This window comes from Myotis daubentonii, chromosome 3 (assembly GCF_963259705.1).
Source record: "Myotis daubentonii chromosome 3, mMyoDau2.1, whole genome shotgun sequence".
In the NCBI taxonomy this organism is placed as follows: domain Eukaryota; kingdom Metazoa; phylum Chordata; class Mammalia; order Chiroptera; family Vespertilionidae; genus Myotis; species Myotis daubentonii.
Window position 1 is genome coordinate 205103400 of NC_081842.1, and position 22804 is coordinate 205126203.

The window sequence follows — 22804 nt, forward strand, 5'->3', positions numbered from 1 at the left end:
TCCCTTTAAAAGTGATGATAATCTCCTGCAAAAATGTATTATGATGCCTGACATTGGAATTGATTTTTAAAAGAATCACACAAAGAGACCATTTAAGACAACCTGAATACGGCCGCTTATTGGAATTCAAGTTGGCAGAGTGGAATCCTCAAGGAGCGACCCGGCTGCGGCCGGGCACACCAGGGGAGGTTGCACCTGCCTCCCGCGAGTTCACGGAACAGCCACGCCTCTACCTTGCTTTCTGCCGCCAGCCCTGCGAGTAAGGGAGACTCAAAAGCAACCGGCAAAAGAAGCGCCTGGTCTCACAATGCCCTGGCACCGGCGGCGAGACCTAAAACCTCATCCTGACTCAGCTGTGGGTTCCCGAGGTGACCTCGGGCACGTCACCCTCCTGTGCTCCAGCTGCCTCCGAAGGCGGAGACTCCCCGAGGCGCTGGGCACATCGACGCTGCAACCAGCGAAAAACCCTTTGAAACTGCAGAGCCCAATAAACATGTGCAATGTTATGATTGTTACCACCTGAGTCACAAACAGTAAATGCTTCCTGCAACACCTAGGTGTGCTCCCGGCGGACTTCTCTGCCGGGCGGAGGCACTGCCCATTCTTCCTCGGTGCCACAGAAGGAAGGGGCTGGATCAGAGCGCGCCACGCGGTCGATGGGAAGGTTCCGTGCGAGGCCCCGCGTGCAGCCGCTTCCCCCAGGACCAGGCTACGCCGTCAGGAGGAGAAGGGGCCCAAGAGAAGATCCGAGTGTTACGGAAGCGAGTCTGGCCTCTCAGATCTTTTTAAAAATTCAGGCCAAACCCAAAGCAAGGCAGACAATGAGTTGTTCGGGCTTCCTCTCCCCTCCTTGATGGGTGTGAGAATTTACGGTTATGTTTATAAACAGTTCCCTTCCTCTACCCTTGGGCAGGGGCCTTCCGTGGTTGATGGAGCTGTGTCCGGAAATTCCCCACATCTTTCTTGGTTTCCTTCTGAACTGGATGCGAATTCTATCCCTTCACCCCGACTTCCACCGTTAGCACCCCCTCCATTTCTGGGCTGGAGACGCCGAGGGAGTTAAAGGGGGCCCTCTTCAGAGAACACTGGGCCTTCCTGACACTGGTGTGACCAGGAGGTGGTGGCTGTGGGTGAGGCTGGCCGGGAAGCTCTGTGGGCCTACACGTTTGAGAAACTTCCTGATGGCGATTGACACAGCTACACCCAGCCTTTTGAGAGGACCTGTCATCTCTCTAAGTCCAAATTATATAAGAGCTTCATTAGTGCCTTCCCAGTCTTTGTTCCGGAATTATTCACAGCAGATGAGGTGGGTGGGCGGAGGCTTTGGCGGCCTTTCTACATTCGCACGGCGTCAGCAGCGGCTGGAAAAGTCAGTGTGTGCGGAGAGGGGTGCGTACGCGTCAGCGCGTGGCCAGATTGGAGACCACGGGCCTGGCGATTCAGAGGAGGCCAAGGGGTAGGGGGGTGGTGAGTGAGTGTTACTTGGGCTGTCCGCGGAGATAAGTTCTATTATGACGCTTCTATTCTGACACATTGCCTCAAACTGGAAACTTTTGGAACAATTTCCCCCAAAGTGTATGTGACTAGGCTTTCTAGGCCTGAAAGGTTCTGTGATCCAGTAAATTTAAGGAAGTCTGGACAGGTTTCTTTATTGTGGATAGTCTCAGAGCATTTACTCTGCCAAAGTGTATTATGAATCTTCAAAATGAGGACACGGGATGAGACTTCTCAAATGTATCTGACTCTGAAGCTCCCTCCCAGCTGCTGTCACCACCAACACAGCCTTATCTTCGAGATCCGGTACGCCAAGGAACACTCACTGGGAAATGGCTTCAGAAAAACATGCTTGCCCGCTCTGTCAGGTGACTCGAATGGCACCGCCGAGGAAGGCTTGACCCCACCACCCTTCTTCCATGGAAGTTAAAAAGGACCAGCGAAGGAGTGCCAAACCACTGGGCAGAGGAGACACGGGGTCTCCATCCTTCTTGAACTAAGACCTCCCACGGTCACTTGTCAGCTGTTGTTCTTGTTGTTGCTGTTACTCCTCTCGACCCGTTCCTCCTTGGAACTGGGTGTCTGGTCCATCTCACATAGCGGAGGCACACGGCCTGGGTGCGAACGTTGGTTCCACCACTTGACCGGCTGAGGAAGTTCAGTTTCCTCGTGTGTAAGGTGAGGATAATCACAACATCCACTACCCAGGGTTGCCATGAGGATTAAATGCAAAAGCCCATGAAAAACGCTCGGTTAACCATTGCCCAAAGTGCAAAGGCAAAGTGAGTACAAGGATGGAGAAGGCAGAGGTGGGGCTCAAACCCGACCTGGACTCTGCACAGCTGAGACTCTGGACAAGAACACGCCTGCTCCTGGTGGCACATCCGCCCCGTACCATGGAGGCCCATAAGCCAGGTGTGGAGAGCCAGTGCCACCCAGCGTAGACTGAGTGAGGAGTCGGGGGGGGGGGTACTGATGCCGTCCCACCACTTCCCCCACTTTCTGTGTGAGAGACCTGGGGCAGCGTTCCCAAGCTTTTAACCATAAAATACTGAGAAATATTTGGTGTTATCAGAGTCCAATACCTGCCATGCTATCCCAGGGTAAAGTGATGTTATCACCCGGTTTCTGCGGCTTTTGACCCTTTTCATTTGGCAAACACTGATTCTGTTTGTTTTCTTTTAAAAACACACACACACTAAAAATAGTTTACCATGGCTTCCTGAAAGAAGTGGAATTGGTTCTGTTGAAACACAAAAGTATTGTAGGGTTTTATGAAATCAGTAATTAGTGGGGGGGGGGCATAAGGAGTGGGGGTAGGAGGTGTGGGTGGACAGCAAGCTCTATGGAGCCTGGTCTGTAGAAGACATTAGAAGCAAACTTGTCATTTAGGCAATTCAGATGACTTAACCTTAGAAATACGATGTGGAAGTAGAAAGAAAGCCTGGGTTGGAGGAAGAAAGTTTAAAGCTTCCATTATATAAATAACCCAACAGCTGATGGTGAGTCAAGTGGCTTGAAACAGGATTGGGTGAAAATGCCTTTATGGCAAAATTATCTATGCCAAGTCCCAAACAACAGATGAGCAATTTGAGTTTACAGAAGTTAAAACAGGTCGGAACTTGTGTTTTCCAAGAGCGAGTCCTCAAAGCCCAAGGTCGGTTTACGATTGTTGCCTGCCAGAGCTTCACCTTTTATAAGACGCTCTCAGACCCGCTGTGGGGCGCCAGCTCTCTGACAGCCGTCCTGCGGGGCCACAGGTTGTGTGACCGCGCTGATTCCTTTGCTTTTCTCCCCACAGCGTGACCGGCTGGGCCCCGTCGTTTCTAAAAATCCCGCAGCAAATGCGTACACTCTGCCGTCATGTTTCGTTTCGAAGAAAGACTTCAGTAATTCCTATTCCAGCATGTTCCAGATGCCACGCTCTGGAAAAGGCCTCAAATTTGTAACTCCTGCACCAAACCAGTACAACGTAAGAACCCTGCACGCGCTTACTAAATATATATTGAGGGAATGGTTTACTAAAATAAAAGGAAGGAAGGGGGCACTTTGGGAAATAGTCCTTTAATGCAGTTGGTAAGCCAGTTAGCATTTGTTGGCTACCCAATGGGTACACGAGGCTGTGCAAGGCTCTCACAGGGAATTTGCAGAGCCCAGACGAAAAGGGGGCTACATGGAGGCCAGTGTGAGCGGTGGGAAGACCATCGCCCTGGAAAATGCTTAACTGTAGCCACTGCTATCATGTAAGCTTTCCGGGACAGCGTTCTCCTCTCTAACAATGAGTATATAGTATTTGCCATTTTATCGGCAGACACTATTAATTTAATTTTTAAGTTCTTATAGGGAAAATACACTTCTGTCTTTCCAGATCACAAAATGGTTGTTGGTTATTTTTTTAAGAGTAGTGCTCTGCCAATTCTGATCACTTCACAGTCACTGAGGCAGAATTCATGGTTAAGAAATGGAGTCAAGTTCAAATCTTGACTTTGCCCCTTTCTAATCGTGTGGCTTTGGGCAAGTTCTATGGAGCCTTGTACCTCCACCTTCCAGAACTCAGTTTATTCATCTGTAACACGGGGATGCATATCTAGTTCATAGTGGTAATGCAAATATTAAATGAGGTAATCTATGCTGAGCGCTTAGCACAGCACCTGGCACGAGGACTCCACAGTCCGTAGAGATGGGTAGCCCTGTCTTTGGGGGAGACACGCAACCTCTTGAGCCTCAGTTGTAACATGAAATTAATTATACTTGCCCTATGGGGTTAGTATAAGAAGCAAACGAGGCAACGAATGTGAATACATGAGGCATGATAGCAACCCATGAGCTAGGAAGTGGAAGTCCCTGATAATTCTGCTGCCCCAAGCGAACCACCATTAAAAACCAGCTGCAGTCTCTTCCCAAGCTCTTCCTCCCGTAGGCCCTCCCTCCAGGGTTAGGCTTGTGCTGTGCACAGCACATGTGCATTTTCTACTTAACGATATCTTGGGTCTCCCCCCTGTGCCATACGATAAATCGGCTCCATTCTTTCTAACCCGCCGTGGAGCTGTGTTTCCCTAGTGTAACGGTGAGACCTTCCAGTGGCACAGAGGCAGCGGGCACAAAAATGCCCCCTCTTCAGTTGCCTTTCTGTCGGGGCGAGGAACAGAGCTGCAGTAGTGTTTTGTCTGCAGGTGGCTTTTTGCAGACCCGGAGAACAATGGCTGAGCCAACTGGCGAGGAGCAGAATGCGCTAATCCTGTTAGCCACACTGCGCGCTGAGGTCTGCCCAGGCCTTTCTTCGCCTTTGCTCACCATGGCCCCCCGCTCCCCCATTCGAATCCTTTCCCTCGAATCCGTGTTATTACTTCCTCTCCGGCAGCCTGGCTCCTCGCCCTGGGTCCAGTAATTAGCCTGCTCCATCTGATCTTTCTGTTTGCCGTCTCGGCAGGCAGCCTAGCCATTAGGACCCTGGGAAAAGCTCAATATCCCCGCCTTTGTCAACACGAAATCAAAATGCCATCTGCATTTCTTGAGAAGCATTTCTCTGACAAAGGAGTATCACCGAAAATCAAACCATCCTGGCCCCAGCAAATATTTTCGCTCTTTCGGTAAATATTCCCAGCCGTCGCACGTACAGTTTTTATGGCATCTTTTATCTAGTGAACACAGGAGCCGGACTGCACATTGGCATGTAAAGTATGTATGATTCATGTGTAGCACACGCACGATCTCAGGGCTCCTCATTTCCTTCTCTGTGACTTTCAGAGTTCCAGACACACTGGACACTCTCAAATGTGTATCGTGTGGATCAACCAAAACTCTTAATTTCTGGTCAGTCCAGAAAAGTCAAGGCAAGAGAGCACTTACAAACCTGATTATAACCTTAAAGTACCCCATCTCCCAGCATGCCCCAAACCCTGCGTTCACAGAGGGACTGCGCAGTTAGGAATCAAGTGGGGGGGTGTAGGACTGAGTGTTCTGAAAAGAATGAAAACACAGGAAAGAGAATGAAAATAATTTGCATGTGTAGAGTGACACGGTTTTTAAAAAACACTTTGCTATAGATGGTTTCCATTGGCCTCCTGCCCCCCAGCCCCACCTCGACAACACTGGGTCAGCTAGAGCAGGGGTTATAAACTCAAGTTCAGAGAAATTAAACTACATGTGCAGATCACCTGCCTCGTACAGGATCATCTGCCCTGTGTGGGATCACCTGTCCTGTGTGGGATCACCTGTCCTGTGCGGGATCACCTGTCCTGTGTGGGATCACCTGTCCTGTGTGGGTCACCTGTCCTGTGCGGGCTCACCTGTCCTGTGTGGGATCACCTGTCCTGTGCGGGATCACCTGTCCTGTGTGGGTCACCTGTCCTGTGCGGGATCACCTGTCCTGTGTGGGGTCACCTGTCCTGTGCGGGATCACCTGTCCTATGTGGGGTCACCTGTCCTGTGCGGGATCACCTGTCCTATGTGGGGTCACCTGTCCTGTGTGGGATCACCTGCCCTGTGTGGGGTCACCTGCCCTGTGTGGGGTCACCTGCCTTGTGTGGGGTCACCTGTACTGTGTGGGTCACCTGTCCTGTGTGGGGTCACCTGCCCTGTGCAGACACTTGCTGAGCTCATAGCCCAGTGATGGCAAACCTTTGAGCTCGGCGTGTCAACATTTTGAAAAACCCTAACTTAACTCTGGTGCCATGTCACATATAGAAATTTTTTGATATTTGCAACCATAGTAAAACAAAGACATATTTTTGATATTTATTTTATATATTTAAATGTCATTTAACAAAGAAAAATCAACCAAAAGAATGAGTTTGCGTGTCACCTCTGACACGCGTGTCATAGGGTCGCCGTCACTGTCCTAGCCGTTCCGGCCGGGGTGACGGTGAAGCACTATCCGTGTGGCCTTTTCCACTCACATCAGTTCATTTTCTGAGGAGGACAGGTGTGCATTTGATTTTGTCCCCGGATGTGACCCTCGTCCAGGCACAATGGCAAAGAGCAGGCAGGCTCTGGCACAGCGCGCTGTTTCTCTCCCCAGGCCTCCGTCTCGTACTGCAAGCAGAGAAACAACGTCTGTGCCCGAGCCGAGTTCCAGTCCAAAACCCAGAGAGGAGCGTTCGTCATCCCTGGAGCAGGACCTGCACCAGGTAGGCAGCCGCCTGCCCTGGCCTTGACCTAAGGCAGTGGTTCTCAACCTTGGCTGCACATTAGAATCACCTGGGAATCTTTAAAATCCTGATTTCTGGGCCTCATCCTCCGGAAATTCTGTTGCTTTGTTACTAATGTTGTGGCCCCATCCCATAACGAAGAACCAGAATTTCTGGAGGATGAGGCCCAGAAATCAGGATTTTAAAAAGATTCCCAGGTGATTCCAATGTGCAGCCAAGGTTGAGAACCACTGACCTAAGGGGTCAGCCCAGATCTGATCCGAGGGCACCCAGTCCCCCACCGGCAGCCCCTGGAAGGAGTTAGGCTCTGGGGCGGCGAGGGGTTGAGGCAGGTGTTGAACAACGGGGAGAAGCGTGAGGAAGAGACCGGCTGTCCTCCTTCAGGGGAGAATGGCTGGTCGGGAAATGCCCCCAAAGCAGCCTTGCTGGTGCGGAAGTGGCTTCTCGCCTCCGAAGAGTGTAATTCCCACCCCCAGGCATCACCATGGACGGGGCACCCAGGCCGCAGAGGGGCTTCCCACGCAGCCCTCACACAGCTGTCCTCCCAGGCCCCCATCTGGTCCTGTGACCCAGGGGAGGCAGTGGTGGAGGCTCAGAGTCGAAGTGACTTGCGCAGTGTCACAGGGCGAGCCCCAGGCCCAGAGGTGTCTGACTGAGGAGACTGTTGCCTATGGTGACTTCTGAACTCGCCAGGATTCGGGAACACACAGGGCTGGCCAGCGAGTGTTCTCCCTGCTGGGCTGAACCCTCTGTGCACCGCCCCCTCCCCCGCCAACCCCCCACACCACCATCACACGCCCCCCCCCTCCGGGCCCCAGTGAACCCTTTGCAGAGAGGTCTGCTGGCAGGAGCTCTCGCTCTATCAGACCTTCCCCGCGGGATCTGAAGACCCCCCGGGACCCGCGGCCCCGCCCGGGGAGGAGCAGGGTTTCCTGCCATCCTGCCTCCTGGAGGGGGTGTGGATAAAATTGCAGCGCACCTCAGATTTCAGCAAATGCAGATTAAAGCTGAGATTACTTTGGAGCTGAATAACAAAATCAGCTCTAATTAGGAGGCTGAGCCCGGGCTAAAGCTCCCGGCCTTGCATCATCCGAGGGCAAAGCCCCACCTTGTTTGTTTATACAGAGAACAAAGCCGGCATTTCTGGGGGTTGGCTGGAGGCCAAGCCAGTGAGCCCCGGGATGGGATGGGGGCACCCCAGCAGCCGGCCACAGGTGCCACTCCCTCCGGAGGTCTTATCGCAGAGAACAGGATGGGGGAGGGGCCGTGTCTCTTAAGCTCCTACTGTGTGCCCCAGGCTTTCCATTCAGCGGAAAGCTCTCAAAGCCCCACGGAGCATGTGCTCAGGAGGTGTGAGCCAATATTATTTCCGCCCATTTTACAGGTGGAAATGATACTTAGAAAGCAGGTGACTAGCCCAGGGTCCCCTTGGATTTAGCCCAGGCCTCTTGGGTTTGATGCCTGCCTGGTGCCTCAGACACCTCCCCCGCTCCGTGGCCAGGGGCCCGGGACCTCTGCTTCGACCTCTCACCTCTCGGCAGTAACACCATGGTTTCCCTGCCCCCTCTGGGAGAAAACCAGATGCGGAGCGGGGATTGGGTCTGCTGCTCTGCCTGCCCCTCCGTCGACGCCAGGCAAATGCTCACCTTGACCTGTTTGCTGGTTGGATTTCCTGCATTTAGATGTACCAACCACATCACCAGTGTCCCCCTCTATTTTTCCTTTTCTTTCTGAGCACGGGGGAAAGGCCTGTGCTAAAGTGTCACTTGCCAACGTGGGTCACAGAATCGGATCTGCCGGGGAGCCCGCCTCATGCAGCAGAGCCCAGCTGCGCCCGGGAACCAGTGCTTCCGGGGCTCTCGGGGCCACAGCAACATGCGTGCCTCTCTCTCTACTTCTGTGTCTCCGCATTTCATAGCCAGGCATTGCTTTCACCTTTTCTGGTAGCGGTAAATGAGAGAGAAAAGAAACAGAAAGATAATGAGAGATATGGACCAATGTTATCAAGGCTGCTAGCTGAACATCTGCCTTTTAAAACTATGTTAACCATATGCTGGGAACATCTCTTCAAGTTATTAAAAATCTTCCCTGAACATCATTTTTAAGCAGACGTATAGGAGGCCATTGTATGGCGGTGCCATGAGTGAAGGAACAAATGCTCTCTTACTGGGAATCGAGGTGGTTTTGAGCTGATCACTAATATAAATACAGTGGCTGCAAACACCCTTGTAGTTCACAGCTCGTGTGCAATCGAGCTAGTTCCCTATGTAAACTGCTGAACGTGAAATCGCTAAGTCTGAGGCATGTAACACAGTTAAGGTTTTTGCCATTTGTGATGGAATTGCCCTTCAACACAGGGATGACAAGGCACCTTGCCCTGGCCCGCACTGGGCCTGACCGTTTAAGGAAAATCTTGCTAGTCAAGTAGTAATGTTGTTTTCAGTATTTTTGCAACGGAAAAGTACATTTTATTGAAGCAAAGCCAGCTTTACAATGTTTAGGAAATTTGGAATATTTTTCCCACCCAGAATGCCACCCCTCATATATGGACTCCCCTTTCCTGGGGCCGCGCCTATTTTTATTCAGACGTATCCATTTGTACCGGGATGCCACCCTCGGGCATAGACTTTCAGGCTTGGCTTTACTTATTCACTCACCTTCATTTTCGGAAACACGGCCGGTGGCCTATGGTCTTCATATTGGTCACCTTCAGGCCTGAGCTTGGGCTGTGCACATACAGGCTGCTATCCTTTCTCACGCTGTAGTGGCTGCTGGGATGTTCATCATATGCTCAGGGCTTTCCCATTATGTTGAATCATTTTCTTAATATCGGAGTCTTGGGGAGCCTGGGTGTGCAGACGTCCTCAAGGCTTTTGTCTAGTGCCGCTGCTCGTACTCCCTACGCCTGCACCCACTGGCAGGGCACCCACTGGCAGGGCACCCACAAGCCGAGGGCGAGCTGCTTCCTCCTCCCCCAGCTCAGAGCATCCTGCTCTTCCTCGAAGCTCCGTGCAGTCACATGGGTTTCATCCTGTCACAGTTTCTGGAGACGGGGCATGGTGGGCAAGCATGGGCTTTGGAGACAGGTGGCCTGGGCCCACATAGTCGGTGTTCAAGAGATATTTGTTAATTGCAAAGTACAGTGGGGCCTTGACTTACGAGTTTAATTCGTTCAGAGACCGAGCTCGTTAAGGAGCTCGTTAACTCAAATTACTCTATCAACTCAATGCAAAAAATCGGCCCGACAGACAGCTGGTATCTCAAAAAACTCATTAGTTGGGACACTCGTAAGTCAAGGCCCCACTGTAGTTACAAAACAACTCCTCTGTGCCAGGAGCCTCATACGTTATTCCACTATTACAACCACTCCGTTGTTGGAAGAATTCTTCTGACTTTATCGAGGAGGGAGCCACTGGGCTTAGTCCCTGGTTAGATGGATGTCTACGGGCAAATGGTTTAATATCGCTGAGCCTCAGATTCCTCGCGTTTAGAATGGAGGTGTTAGCACCCACATTGCTGGGCTGTGGGAGAGTACATGGGCTAAGTATGTGATGCATGTGGCCCGTGTTCGCTAAATGGTGAGTATTGTTTTCAGCTAATTCAGGCAGCCCTTCCATTGGACCATCTTGGAGTGGTATCGCCTTCCAGTCATTAATGTATCCTTAGGCGGAAGGTATGGCTCTTTATTTATTTGAGAAGTGTTTCTTACCTGTTTAAAAATTTCTTTCTGTTTAGGGTATTATGATATCAACGAATCCCTTGTGAAGCAGTCGCCGACGACATTGGCGTCCTGTTTTAAATCAAAAACTGACCGTGGATTTAAACTGACATCAACAGTCCCTGGCCCCGGTTATTACAACCCACACGATCACACCAAGATTCCGAAAAAGACCCTTATCCCGTGAGTCCTGATGATCCTGAGCTTTCTTTTGAAAGGTGGTCTGGGAAGGCCCCCGACATGGTAGAAAAGGAAGGGTGTCATTGCTCGCCAGGTCGCTGTCCTTGTTGATGCATAGTAGGTGCTCAATAAATGTGTGCTGCACGCACAGTACATATTGAGCAGCTACTCTGTACCAGGAAGTTCACCTCATGCTCCCTTACCAAAACAATCCTGTTGTCAGGATTGTTCTTCCTGGAGGAGGGAGCTGGGCTTCAGGGAGACGGAGAGATTTGCCCAAGTCCACAGGCTGACGGGGTGCCGCTGGGAATCGGGCCCGAACTGTCTGGCTCTTTCCATGTTCCCCACGATGCGTGCTCTCCTGGGCTGACTATCCCATTTTACAACATACAACCTCCCCCCGGCGGCAGGCATGAGAAGCCGTGGAGCTCGCATAGTTTTGTGCTGATCGGTGAGCAGCCCGGACCCTGAGGTTGGTCTGACCTGCTGGACTGAAACTTCAGCTGCTTTCCTGCTCGGTGACCTTGGGCACTGCCCCCACCCCTCTGAGCCTCCATGCCCTCATCTGTAAAGTGGGGTAATTCATGCCTCACAGTGTTGTTTGCTGATTTAAAAATACAGATTTGGCATGTGGATGGCAGATGCAAATGGTGACTTAATAGTAACACAAATTTTAAAAGTAAAGGCAGGTACTTGGTGTTACCTTCACCTAAGAGACTAAAACACTCCCAGGGCTTATTACCTGTCAATCGGTTCTAGAACTTCTAAAACGAACTGCAGTTAAGGTCGGTGCCATTTAAGACCGCACCCCTGCAGAGTCTTCTCCAGGCAGGATGGGCTGCCGGGAGGGCTGACCAGGGGCTGGGACCGAGCGTATAGGCACCCGGGCACCTCTGAGCAGGTGGCTCGGTTCAGAGCCACAGTAGGTCAGAAGTCTGGGCACCCAGGGAGGCTGACAACGATGGGCATCGGTCCAGGGCAAGGAGAGAGGGGAGCTAGGGAGCCCAGCACAGCATGAGCCTGACGAGAGCAGCGTAGGATCCAGAGAAAGGACTCAGGCCTCAGGGGGAGACCGCAGGACAAGCTGCGCCTGCCCTCTGGTGCCTGGTTCTGCAGCTTGACCCTGCATAGGCTCTCGGGCTCAGGACCAGGCTCTCCCCAAACCTCAGGGACTTCCTGCCTCAGGTTGGCTCAGGCACCACGGCACACCACCTCCCCCTACTCTGGCAACGAATAGAGTGGGGAAGAGGACGGCTTTGGAGTTAGACCTGAGTCTGAGTCCTGACTCGCTCCCCTGCAGACACTGCTCCCTGAGCCAGTTTCCACGTTTTTAGGCGGAAATAAGAACCTTATCTTTCAGGGGTTCTGTCAGGATTAGATGAGAAAGTGCTTGAAAACAGCTGTTACCATCATAGCTGCAATTACCCGGTATCCTACAGGCATCCTATATAATAAAACCCTAATATGCAAATCGACGGGGGAATGATCGGTTGCTATGACGTGCACCGACCACCAGGGGGCAGATGCTCAATGCCAGAGCTGCCCCTGATAGTCAGTGGGCTCCCACAGAGAGAGCACTGCTCAGCCAGAAGCTGGGCTCATGGCTGGTGAGCGCAGCGGTGGTGGCGGGAGCCTCTCCAGCCTCTGTGGCAGCACTAAGGACCCCTTGGGGGTCCTGGACTGTGAGAGGGCATAGGCTGGGCTGAGGGACCCCTGGCCCAGTGCACAAATGTCATGCACTGGGCCTCTAGTATTAGGATATAGGAGCAGCTGGTGTTTGGCATGGCCGCTCAAGCCCCCAGCCCGCATCTGGAAGCATCGTCAGGAAATGGGGAAAGGAGCATGGGGGCTGCTCCATGTTTAAACACTTTCCCCAGAGAAGTGTCACTTGGCTGGGCTTAAATCGAGATGAGCAGTTTGAAATATTCTCATTAAACGGCCTTTATACCTGCCAGTCCACAGGCCCTGGAAGCTTCAGGTTCTTGCTGGAGGCTATGGAGCTGCTCAGGTGAACAGAACACCATACACCCCCAGCCAGGCTCACCTGGAGCAACGCAGGGCCAGGCCGGGGCGCAGGCGGCAGAATGCTGGCCAGTAGCCGCACACAGCCCATCTCTCCAGCGGAGCAGTGCAGTGGTGCTGGCGTGTCTGGGGGTGTCTGGGGTGCACTGGCTCTCCGTGATGCTCTGTGAATAATGGATCCATGGTTAATAAGCCTTGGAAACACTACTTATAAACCCTCTGCCCCGGGAGCATCACAGTGAGCGTGGGCTTATTAAAGGCTCTGAGAAGGCCTGCACAAAGGAACCTATTAAGCCCAGTGTCTCTTACATTCAGGCTTACCTGGGTGAGCAGATGGTTTCCCAGCCTCTGTGGCAGGACATCTGTGTTCACTGGCTCTGGGGTCTGGGGCTGCTCTCAGCACCTCTCTGGCCTTCGTTTCTCTCTGTGTGAAAAGAGGGGAGGTCCTTTCATTCCTGACGCTCCATGACCCCAGGAGAGCACAGAGGGGGCGGTGAACACAGAGCCAGCCGGAAGCCACAAAGGAGGTCCAACAAATAGATTTTTAATTCATGTGCAAAGGATGGAGCTGAGAAATCTGTGATTTCACTTAAAGGATGGGAAGATAAAAACTGAAGTGTACTTTGGGTTATTCTAAAAACAGATCCGGCCATTATGTTGAATGATGGCGGAATGATGTAAGATGAAGAAAGATACAGGCTCTCAATGCGAGTTTTGCCGGCTCCCCTGTGTCCCGGAGGGAAGAGGGACAGGAGTGCCTGGGCACCCGTGTTCCAGGACTCAGGCCCCTGCGAAGGTCCGTGCAGTTTTCTGTACATGCACTGAACATGCATGTGACCGTGTGTCTTGGGTTGGAAGGGCTTGGCTCCCCGTTTGGGGCAGGGTCCAACTTGCAAAATGATATGTAGGTTCTGCTCTCTTCAGGGTGTAGGGGGAACCAGGGGGATGTTAGTCCCATGTTACCCACCAGCAGGAGTGGCGCCCAGAGTGGTGAGAGGGTAGCAAGGTGACAGGTGCTCAGGAAGCCACAGGGGCTGAGCCTGTCGCGTCTCCTGGGAGGTTTGTGGCAGAGGGATAAGCACAGCTGGCCGTCACCCCCAAACTCCTGCCTTCCCTCTCCCCGGCCCAAGAACCTGGAAGGAGGGGTCACTGAACTCCCAGGAAATCCAAATCCATCCTCTGTGAACTGGAACAAACACTTGTAAGGTGCTGGCAAGAGTAAGATAAGATCGCCCACAGAGCTCATGTTGAAGAGGAGCCTCTAGACCAGTGGTTCTCAACCTCGGCTGCACGTTAGAATCACCTGGGAATCTTTTTAAAATCCTGATTTCCAGGCCCCATCCTCCGGAAATTCTGTTTCTTTGTTACTAATGTGTGGCCTCACCCCGTAACAAAGACACAGAATTTCCGGAGGAAGAGGCCCGGAAATCAGGATTTTAAAAAGATTCCCAGGTGATTCTAACATGCAGCCAAGGTTGAGAACCACTGCTCTACACTCAACTGGTATTACTTTTTTAAAAAAATTAATATATTTTTATTGATTTCAGAGAGGAGAGAGGGAGAGAGAGATAGAAACATCAATGATGAGAGAGAATCATTGATCAGCTGCCTCCTGCAGGCCCCACACTGGGGATCCACTCAGAAACCCTGGCATGTGCCCGGACCAGGAATGGAACTGTGACCTCCTGGTTCATAGGTCGCCACTCAACCACTGAGCCACACCGGCCGGGCGGGACTCTGTGTCTTGAGTGGCCCCTGTAGGGCGGATGCTGTGCGAGGGCTGGGGGGTTGTTTGTGGCCATTTCTGGGTTCCTTGTTGAAGAACACGCCACAGGGGGCCTCTGCTCTGGCCACTTTGCTGACTCAGAAGCTCAGAGGACTCACCAGCTCCCAGGGGGCTGCAGGGCGAAGGGCCCGCCACGGCTTCCCGTCGTCAGGCCCTGAGCGTGGGTCACAGTGATGACTCAATGGATCAGGGTGAGCCGGGCTTTTGGAGATAAACCGTTCCTCCCAGCTCAGCCTTCCAACTCACTCTCGCCTGCCCGCCAGGAGGTGAAACTCCCACTGCCATCTCTCACCCTGGCTCTACTCCTGGGCGCCCTCAGCCACTGGTTTTGCAGTGACGCGCTGCCCTGTCATGGCTGGGCCCGGAGAATCAAGCCCTCGGCCCCCCTTCACTTTGGGTGATTAGGAGGGACCCACCTAAAGTTCCCCTGGGGTTTCCAATTAGATATGGCGCTTCTTCCCAAAGCTGTAATCTGTCACCTGCTACCTGCTAAACAGACACTGCCCTCCAGCCCCGGGGCATCGGCTGCCCTGTAATGAGGAGAAAAATTGCCCCTTTATCCCTCCAGACCCTGGGAACCCCTGAGGCAGAGAGTCTGCGCTGGGAGTGTCCCCGGGGTCTCCGTGCCGCCCCCAGTGACCTGCTGAGCCCTCTGACACATTCATTATTCTCCGCGATTTGCAAGCAGCTCACGTTGGAAGCTGCAAACACACTTAATCCAGCTGTGGCCAACTCAGAGCTTTGATAGATGTTTTCTTTCCACGGGGCAGGACCACGGTGGCTTTTATAACTGAGCCATGAGGCTCATAAAAGCCGCTCGCAGAGCTCGGAGGGCTGCCCCGGGTTTGATCCAGCCCGACCTTTGCGATGGGCCCAGCCCCGCCGCCACACGGAGGGAGCAGCCCTGGCCGATGATAGATCTGTCTGGAGTGTGTATGTGTGTGGAGGGGTCCAGATGTCTGGGCTCCCCCACTGGCTCCAACCCTCTGCTTTTCTCCGCTGTTCAGCAAATGTCCTCAAAGATGAGTCAGACACAACCCCCTCCCTCAAGAGCTAGCCAGGTGAGGGGCATAGAAACAGCGAGTTCTGTGCAGAGGAAAGAATGGCTAATGTCTGGAGGGGCCAGCTACACTGATATTATCTGGGACCGTGCTTCCAACTCTCCCACAGGTCGGTACTGTACGTAGACTTAACAGGCCAAGTGCAGACTCACCAGGGTGCTGGAGCAGGGTCCGAACCCAGGCTCCCCCAGGGAGGGAGGTGGGGGCGGGAAGGAGAGAGGGCTTCATTCAGCCTGTGAGTTTCCCTGCAGGAGAGAAGTGAAGGTGGAATCAGAGTTTGCAGGGAAAGGCAGAAGGAACAGCATGGGCAAAGGCACGGAGTTGCTGAACAATGTGGTGTTGGGTGTTTCCAGAAGGCAGCATGGGAGCAGAGGACACAGGAGGTGGGACTGCACTGAGAGGCCATACATGGAAGCTTTTCCTTTAGCTTCTCATCGGGGTCTGGGAGGGCGGATGGTCAGAAACCCAGAAATCACAGGCGGATTGAGGTTTGAAGGCAGGCAAGGTGGCTCACCCTTTGTCTCCTTGCGCCCCAGGTCCTGTCACATGGGGCTGCAGCCTTTGCCCCTGCTGTTTCCACTGCTGGAAATACCCCCTTCCCCAGCTTTCCTACCTGAAGAATTCCTGCGTCCCTTTCAGGGCATATGCTGGCCCTTCTAGGGTAGATTGCTCTCTCTCTCTCTCTCTCTCTCTCTCTCATCTATCTATCTATCATCTATCTATCTATCATCTATCTATCTTTCTATCTATCATCTTTATCTCTCTATGTATCTCTCTCTGCACTCTCAGTGTAGTTTTTATCTCTAGTTTAATATTTAAAACAAATAGTGCAAGTAAAGCACTAGCTAGTTTTCATAACAACCTGGGTGGCAGGTATCACCCTTCATTCTACAGAAGCAGAAACAGGCCTGGGAGGCAGAGACTTCTGAGGACACACAGCTAGCGACTGGGGGCGTCTGAGCGCAGAGCGGCCCTGCCTTCAGCCGTCACCAGCGTCATTGTCACTGCAGTGGACTGTCAGCCCTTGGGGTGTTCAGGGCCTGGGTCTTCACACAGAAGAGCCTGGACGCCCCGGGTGCCTGCTGCAGAGCCGCACACATGGCCGGCACTCTCTGCAGACCCAGAGCTGAGCTGGCAGGGCCCAGCCACTCCTGCGTGTGCTGGTGGCGTGGAGGGCAAGGGAACTCTCCCACCCATTTTCTTTTTCTTTTTCTTTTTTGACCCATTTTCACCAAGAATGCTGACAGATCCTGCCCTGCCTGCTCAGCCTCCGGCAGGTGTGCCTGGTTGGGAAAGGAGGCACCTCATGGTGTCTCAAAGAATCGGGCTTGGGGGAGACTCAGACAATGGGGTGACCTCATACAGCGGTTGGCTCATTTCAGACCTAATGTCCAGGAATCAAGGCTGTTTCCCAGCTGTGTCAGTCACACACTCATCCAGTTTCTGGGAGTTCTTTGAAGAGGTGACCCAAGCCAGAGCAAGGAGCAGCCAGCTTCTATTTATAAGGGGAGACGTGGCTGATCACACACTATAACCAGTTCTCCCACGCCAGCTGGGGGGAGGCGGGGGAGGAGGCAATGTTTTCCCCCCTTTTCCTCGGGCACCTTTGTTCTAAACATAAGCATCAAAGCCAGCTGTTTGACCGCCCCCCTCCCCCGGCAGTGGGAGTGTCCACCCTCTGGGTGACTCTGTGAGGGAGCCCTCTAGCCTCTCTTCCCTGAGGCTCTGCTGCTCCTCTGAGACCAAGCAGCTGGGCAGAGTGCTGTAGGAATCCTAACAATAACAATGCCTAATTTTATTGAGCACTTACTGTGTGCTGGCACTACGTTAGGTGCCTGACATGCCTTTTCTCCATCAAATCCTGTAGAAAGAGTGGGTGGCATTGCACCTTGACACAGGTGGACAGGTTAGGGGACTTGTCTGAGTCTGGGAGTGGCACGCCTAGAATTCAGACTCAGGTCTGGGTGACTCTCAGACTCAAAAATTCCCCCAATGCCTTCCCCTGATGATTAGGCACCGGGGAGACTTGGGTCCCGGGCCCGCATTACCCCTGACGTGCTTTGCACTTGGGGCGACTAGCTTTCTCTGGGCACCGATTTCTTTAGCAAAATAAGGAGGTTGGCTGAGACGCTCTAGGTCCCCACCTGCTCGCTGAGTTTAGGAACACCTCTGTTCCAGAAGGTGCTGGCCACAGGGCGGCAGAGCCTCAGTGGCCAGGATCCCAGTTCCCTCCTCTCTTCCGCTGGGCTGGCTTCAAGCTGGGGTGAGTCCCTGTGGCTGTTCAGTGCTCTGAGAACTCCTCTTCCTTCGGTGAGAGACCTTGGGAGAAGCCTCCGGTGTGAGGCGGGAGCAGGCAGCCCTTCTATTGAATGGCTGGGAGGGGAGTATGATTCCCATAACAATCCCAGAATTCCCTGGGCAGCCCAGTGGCCCCTCTTTGAATCAAGGGTTGATGAAAGGTCACAGCCAGAAGGGACCTCAGAGGCCATCCTATCCCCCCCCCCTCATTTTACAGATGGGGAGACTGAGGCACCGAGTGAATTGCTGTCAGAGCTAGGGCTTAAGGACAGGTTCCACTTCTCTCATTCATTCTCTCCACACCAGGCATGAAAGATGAAAGGCTCCCCTCTCTGAAGGAGGGGGAGACAGACCTGAAAACGGACCATGGCAATGGAAGGGGTGTGCTATGCAGAGGCCCCTTAGTCCCCAACCCAGCGTTTCTCTACTCCCATGCCCTGCCTCGACAGGAAGACATGTGGTAGGGCTCTGGGGAGTCAATACCAGAATGGTCTCTAGCGATCTACCAGTCTTGGGATAGCAAATCCCTGGAACCGGGATGCCTGTTCTCTGTCCCTGGCCATGGCAGACATCACAAGTAGATCACAATGCTCTTCACAGAGCCCATGCGAAGCCTCCGTTCTTTACACCGAGCTCCAGCCAGGCACTGCCAGTCAAGCAGGATCGACGATGAGGTCAGTGCTGTCTGCCATTCCTGATCAGCTCAGCAACATCATTACAACAGCGTGTACGGAGCTCTCCCGTGGTGCTGGGCTGTGTCTGTGTTTTCTGTCCCATCTCACTGAGCCCTGACAACAGGCCTGCGCTGTGGGCTCTATTAGGATCACCATCGTGCAGATGAGGAAACTGAGGTCCCAGGCCCCCAGCTCACAGCAGTGGATCCACAAGAAGAAATAGGTCTCCTGGTGCCATGCCCTGTCCACCTGCAGACGGCTTGCTGCCGGGCAGGTCTTGGCTACGTCTAAAAACTACCATTTCCCCAATAGACCGCGCTAGTGACATCTTCCCATTTTGTCTTGTCTGAAGGAGACACCCCATCCTGAACTTCTCCGCCCAGCCTCTGTCTCTGCCCGTGAAGCCGCCTCTCCCAGGCCCTGGTCAGTACGAGATTGTGGACTACGCCGGGCCCCCCAAGTATTTAATCTCCAGTGCATCGTTCGTATCCACCACCAAGCGGTGGACAGTGGCGCCGACTCAACCAGGCTTGCCTGGCCCAGGTTAGAGGGTTGTTTGAAATGACTGTAAAAGCCAAATCTGGAATTGTTTGTCATTCCTGGGCCATCAAATGCCACTGGTTTATAGGTTGTTTGCCAAACAGGTTATAGGGGTTAGAGTGGATTTAGAAGACTTTTCAGCTTACACTTTCTGAGTATGAAAGTTGTGTGTGTGTGTGTGTGTGTGTGTGTGTGTGTGTGTTTAAAGTGAGAGGGCTCTTAGAGACGATCCAGGCCAGGGATTCATAACCAAGAACCATGACCATCGAGAGGCTCAGAGACAGGCTCCAGGGGTCTGTGACGCTGACCTTGTCTGCAGACATTCTCTTCTGGGCTAAGGGGCCATAGCTCTTGTCAGGTGGTCAACAAGTTCATGTTCTCACAAATGTTTTAATCACTGGCCTCGCTTGGCCGAGTCATTTCATGGACGGGGAGCGGGAGAGCAAGGTGTCCACAGGTCTCGGGAGCGAGGGGCAGCCGGAGCGCAGGTGCGTCCCCTCTGCCTGGTTTGTCAGGCACGAACCGGGGGCGGGGGGGACCGTTTACTGGGCAGCTCTGTTAAGCCATCTAGTTCACAGGTGAGCTTAATCAGTGATACCCTGTGACCTCAGGTACCTACCTGGGAGCTGATCCCACGAGGGACCTGTTTGGAGCTGTTTATAGAGCCCCTTAGCTATTTTCCTCCCCTTGACATTGACCAGACCTAGGGGCACGGGTCAGGTGTGCAGAACAGGTGTGCTGGTGTGCAGGTGGGGTGGGCGGAGGAAGGCGGAGCTGAGGCGGCTGCCAGGCCTGTTAAATTCAGTCTTTCAATGAGCATGGATGCTGCTCCCACCCTGGGGAGGCACAGATGACCTAAGCCCTGTGCATCGGCCTGGTGGGGAGACACCTTCCCCTCCAAACTCACAGGTGAGTAGAATGGAAGGCAGGCAGGACAGGGAGAAAGGCATTCGCATAGCTTTGGCCTTGGAAACGTAGTCAAGCCAACAAGACCTTTGGCCTTGGAAACGTAGTCAAGCCAACAAGACGGCAGAGGTTTGACCCTCAGGTCGTCTGGTCGGTCCAGGCAGAGCTCATTCTGGTTCAGCGTCTGGGTTGTGCTGATGCCTCTGTAAGTGCTGAGCTCCAGTGGGCGGTCTCGGGAGGCCCGGGGGCGACCCTTGTCTGACCCTGCTGGGCCCAGACCCCTAAGAGCTTTGTGTCTGTGTCTCCTCTGCGCTGTGCCTGGTGCGGGACACCTGGCACACGGGTCGGGCGGTCCCTCCTGGGCGTGAGCACAGGCAAACGTCTGCCTCCTTGGCCCCAGGGGGTGCAGGTGTGCCTGGGCTGCCAGGTGCCCCATCAGCAGCTTCCCAGGTAACCAACAGGGGTCACCCATGGCCCCTCGTTAACCAAGTCAGTGTCAGTGTGAGTTCCCAAGCCCCTGTGGTTCTGGCTGCTGGTTTCCTAAAGGACCTGCAGGGTCATGGCTTTCGCTTTTCTGGGAATTTCTGAAATCAATCAAAACAAAACCCCACCAAGCTGACACCTTGCTTCTTAAGAGTATCGCTTGACTCAGTCCTTCCCCCCCCCCCCCCAAACTTCATAGAAAGGTCTTTTGTAAATTTTTCGTTGTCGAAGACGTGAAAAGGGGTTAAAGAAGGTGGGAAACCAGAGTTCGAGTCCTACCTCGGCCAGTTAAGAACCAGATAACCTCGGGCCGTCCCTTCCTCTGTCTGCCTCCCCACACGGATGGTGCAGGGGCTGGGACCGGGGTCCCACTGGCCTCGCCAGCTCTGACGTAGAACAAAAGAGACTCCTGCAACTGGCCTTCTCCGTCTTCACACTGCCCCTCTCTCCTCACAGCCACCTACAAGCCGGAGCTCCCTGGGAGGCATTCCTTTCTCTACAACGAGGGCAACAGGTGGATCCCGGTGTTGTAGCGGTTCACAGGGCACGGGAAAGGCCGGCCACCAGCGGCCCCACGCAGGTGCCCAGGGCTGACGTGGGGCCGCTCTGCCACCTGGGTCTGGTGTTCAGCTGGGCTCGAGCTGCCTCCTGGAGATTGGCCCCCCCGTTCCTGCTGACCTCATGGTTTCCTGAGAAGAAGAGGAGAGGACAGAGCCTCCCCGGTTCCTTCGCCAAGCACCTGGTCAGGCTGCTGTCTGCACCCTGCCCTCAGACGCCAGGGGCTCCTGAAGCTCGGGCTCCAGGGAGAAGGTAGAGGAGGGCAGATGCCCTGCCTGGCAGCCTGGTGCTGTCCAGGGCTCCGGAGCCCGCGTGCATCTGCAGGGGGGACAGCACATCCTTCTGGCCACGGCTTCCAGACCCTCCTGGTGTTCCCAGAGCTGGAAGGCTCACAGGCGCTTATAACAGACACGAAGTGGTTGCCTGGGCTCCTTGCCCACCTCTAAGCCCTTGAATCTCACCCTCAGGAAGAGCATGGCAGCCAGTCCCTGGGCACCTGTGCTCAGCACCCACCCTCAGGAGAGGCTGCCACGTGCTTTATTGGCTCCGTATTCAACAGCACGTGTGGGCGGGGCCCTGCTGGAGCCAGAGCCGGGACACAGAGGTTCTGGGGGGCACTGGAGCCACGCAACATCCTGAGTCTGCAGGTTCTCACTCTCACCCAACCTTTCCCCTTCCTGGGCTGGGCTCCCCAACCTCCCGCTCAAGTTTGACACATCTTTAATGCATCTTTTCTGGCCTGTCATTTCCCCTCGGCAAGAGAAGATTCCCAAAGAACCAGGAGAAGATGGAAGTAGCCACACACCCCCTCCTTCCCCAGATATTGGCATTGTCTTTCCGTTTGCAAGTGGAACTCTCCCAGGCAGCCTGCTCTCGCCCCAGCGAGGACAAGGCTCTCTCTTCCCTTTTGCTCCCTCCTTGACTTTTCTCTGGAAATGCTACATCCTGGGCCTCCATGTCAAAACTGGCTGCTGACTGGCTCTCCACTTAGGGAGGGGTTGGAAGGATGGAATAACATCCAATTAAATTGAATTCTTGCATCTCACCAAAGCTGACCTCTATGTGACCTCTGATTCCTGCAAGCGCCCATTGCTTTGGGATACGTTGGAGGTGGCGGGAGCTCCGTGCAGGAGCAGTAGAGTCTGGATCTAAGGCGGCCTGGTGCTCCCATCCCCGCAGGCCCTTCTCCTTGAAGAGTTGGATCAGAGTTTGCTGTCTCATGGTCAAGCTCTTCCAGGGCTGGGTGGGCGATGCATGGAGCAAAACAGGTGATGCAGGGATGGGGTCAGGGGCCTGGGAGCTGAGGATGCTGCCTACCTAAAGGGGCATCCAACTCGGGTCCCGCAAACTGCTGCCAGATCTGCAGGTCTCGCAGCAGAATCTGGGAAATACTTACAGTGTGCAGTGTCTTGATTTGAGATGTTTACAGCCGTGTTTCAATGTAAAGTTTCTTGTTTAGCCCAAAGGAAACTCTCCTGCAAGCCATTGGCTGTCCCTTGGGAGCTAGACGTTCTGGAAGACACTTTCAAAGTGACGCTTAGAGCTGTACTTTCCTTTCACCCCAGACTCTTGACAATCAGGCCAGACCCCAGGCCTTGGTTCTTAGGCCCCTCTGACCCTGGGGGATCTTAGCAGGCCATTGGGCTGGTAGGAGCGGGCTCCAGGGAAAATGACTTAGCCAAGAGCGCAGGGCAGAGTTGGCACAAGAACTCCTAGCCCTGGGCTCTGCCCACAGACCCCCGCTACGAGGTCCCCGGCAAGGTCATCCTGACCCTTTCCAGGACTTCTGCATATCCAGTCAGTGATCCCCAGGTCATAACGTTCAGCTGTGGGACCACACAGGGCAGAGAGCTGGGTGTCCTCCAGGTGGGAGGCCTGCTTTATTAGTGCCCAGCACAGCACTGCCCTTCGAGTTGGGGCAAATGCCCCCAGGA

At 53.7% G+C, this 22804-nt stretch overlaps 1 protein-coding gene across 1 annotated transcript in view; it reads left to right on the forward strand.

Annotated features, from left to right (window-relative positions):
* The window catches only part of STPG1 (sperm tail PG-rich repeat containing 1), a 35204-nt gene extending 13293 nt beyond the window's left edge, over positions 1–21911 (forward strand). Inside the window, exons 4-8 of the mRNA XM_059686120.1 lie at positions 3296–3466; positions 6515–6623; positions 10380–10545; positions 18736–18926; positions 20769–21911. Of these exons, the coding sequence (XP_059542103.1) occupies positions 3296–3466; positions 6515–6623; positions 10380–10545; positions 18736–18926; positions 20769–20845 (714 nt within the window). The 3' untranslated portion in view covers positions 20846–21911. The remainder of the gene's footprint in view (positions 1–3295; positions 3467–6514; positions 6624–10379; positions 10546–18735; positions 18927–20768) is intronic.
* The last annotated feature ends 893 nt before the right edge of the window (positions 21912–22804 follow it).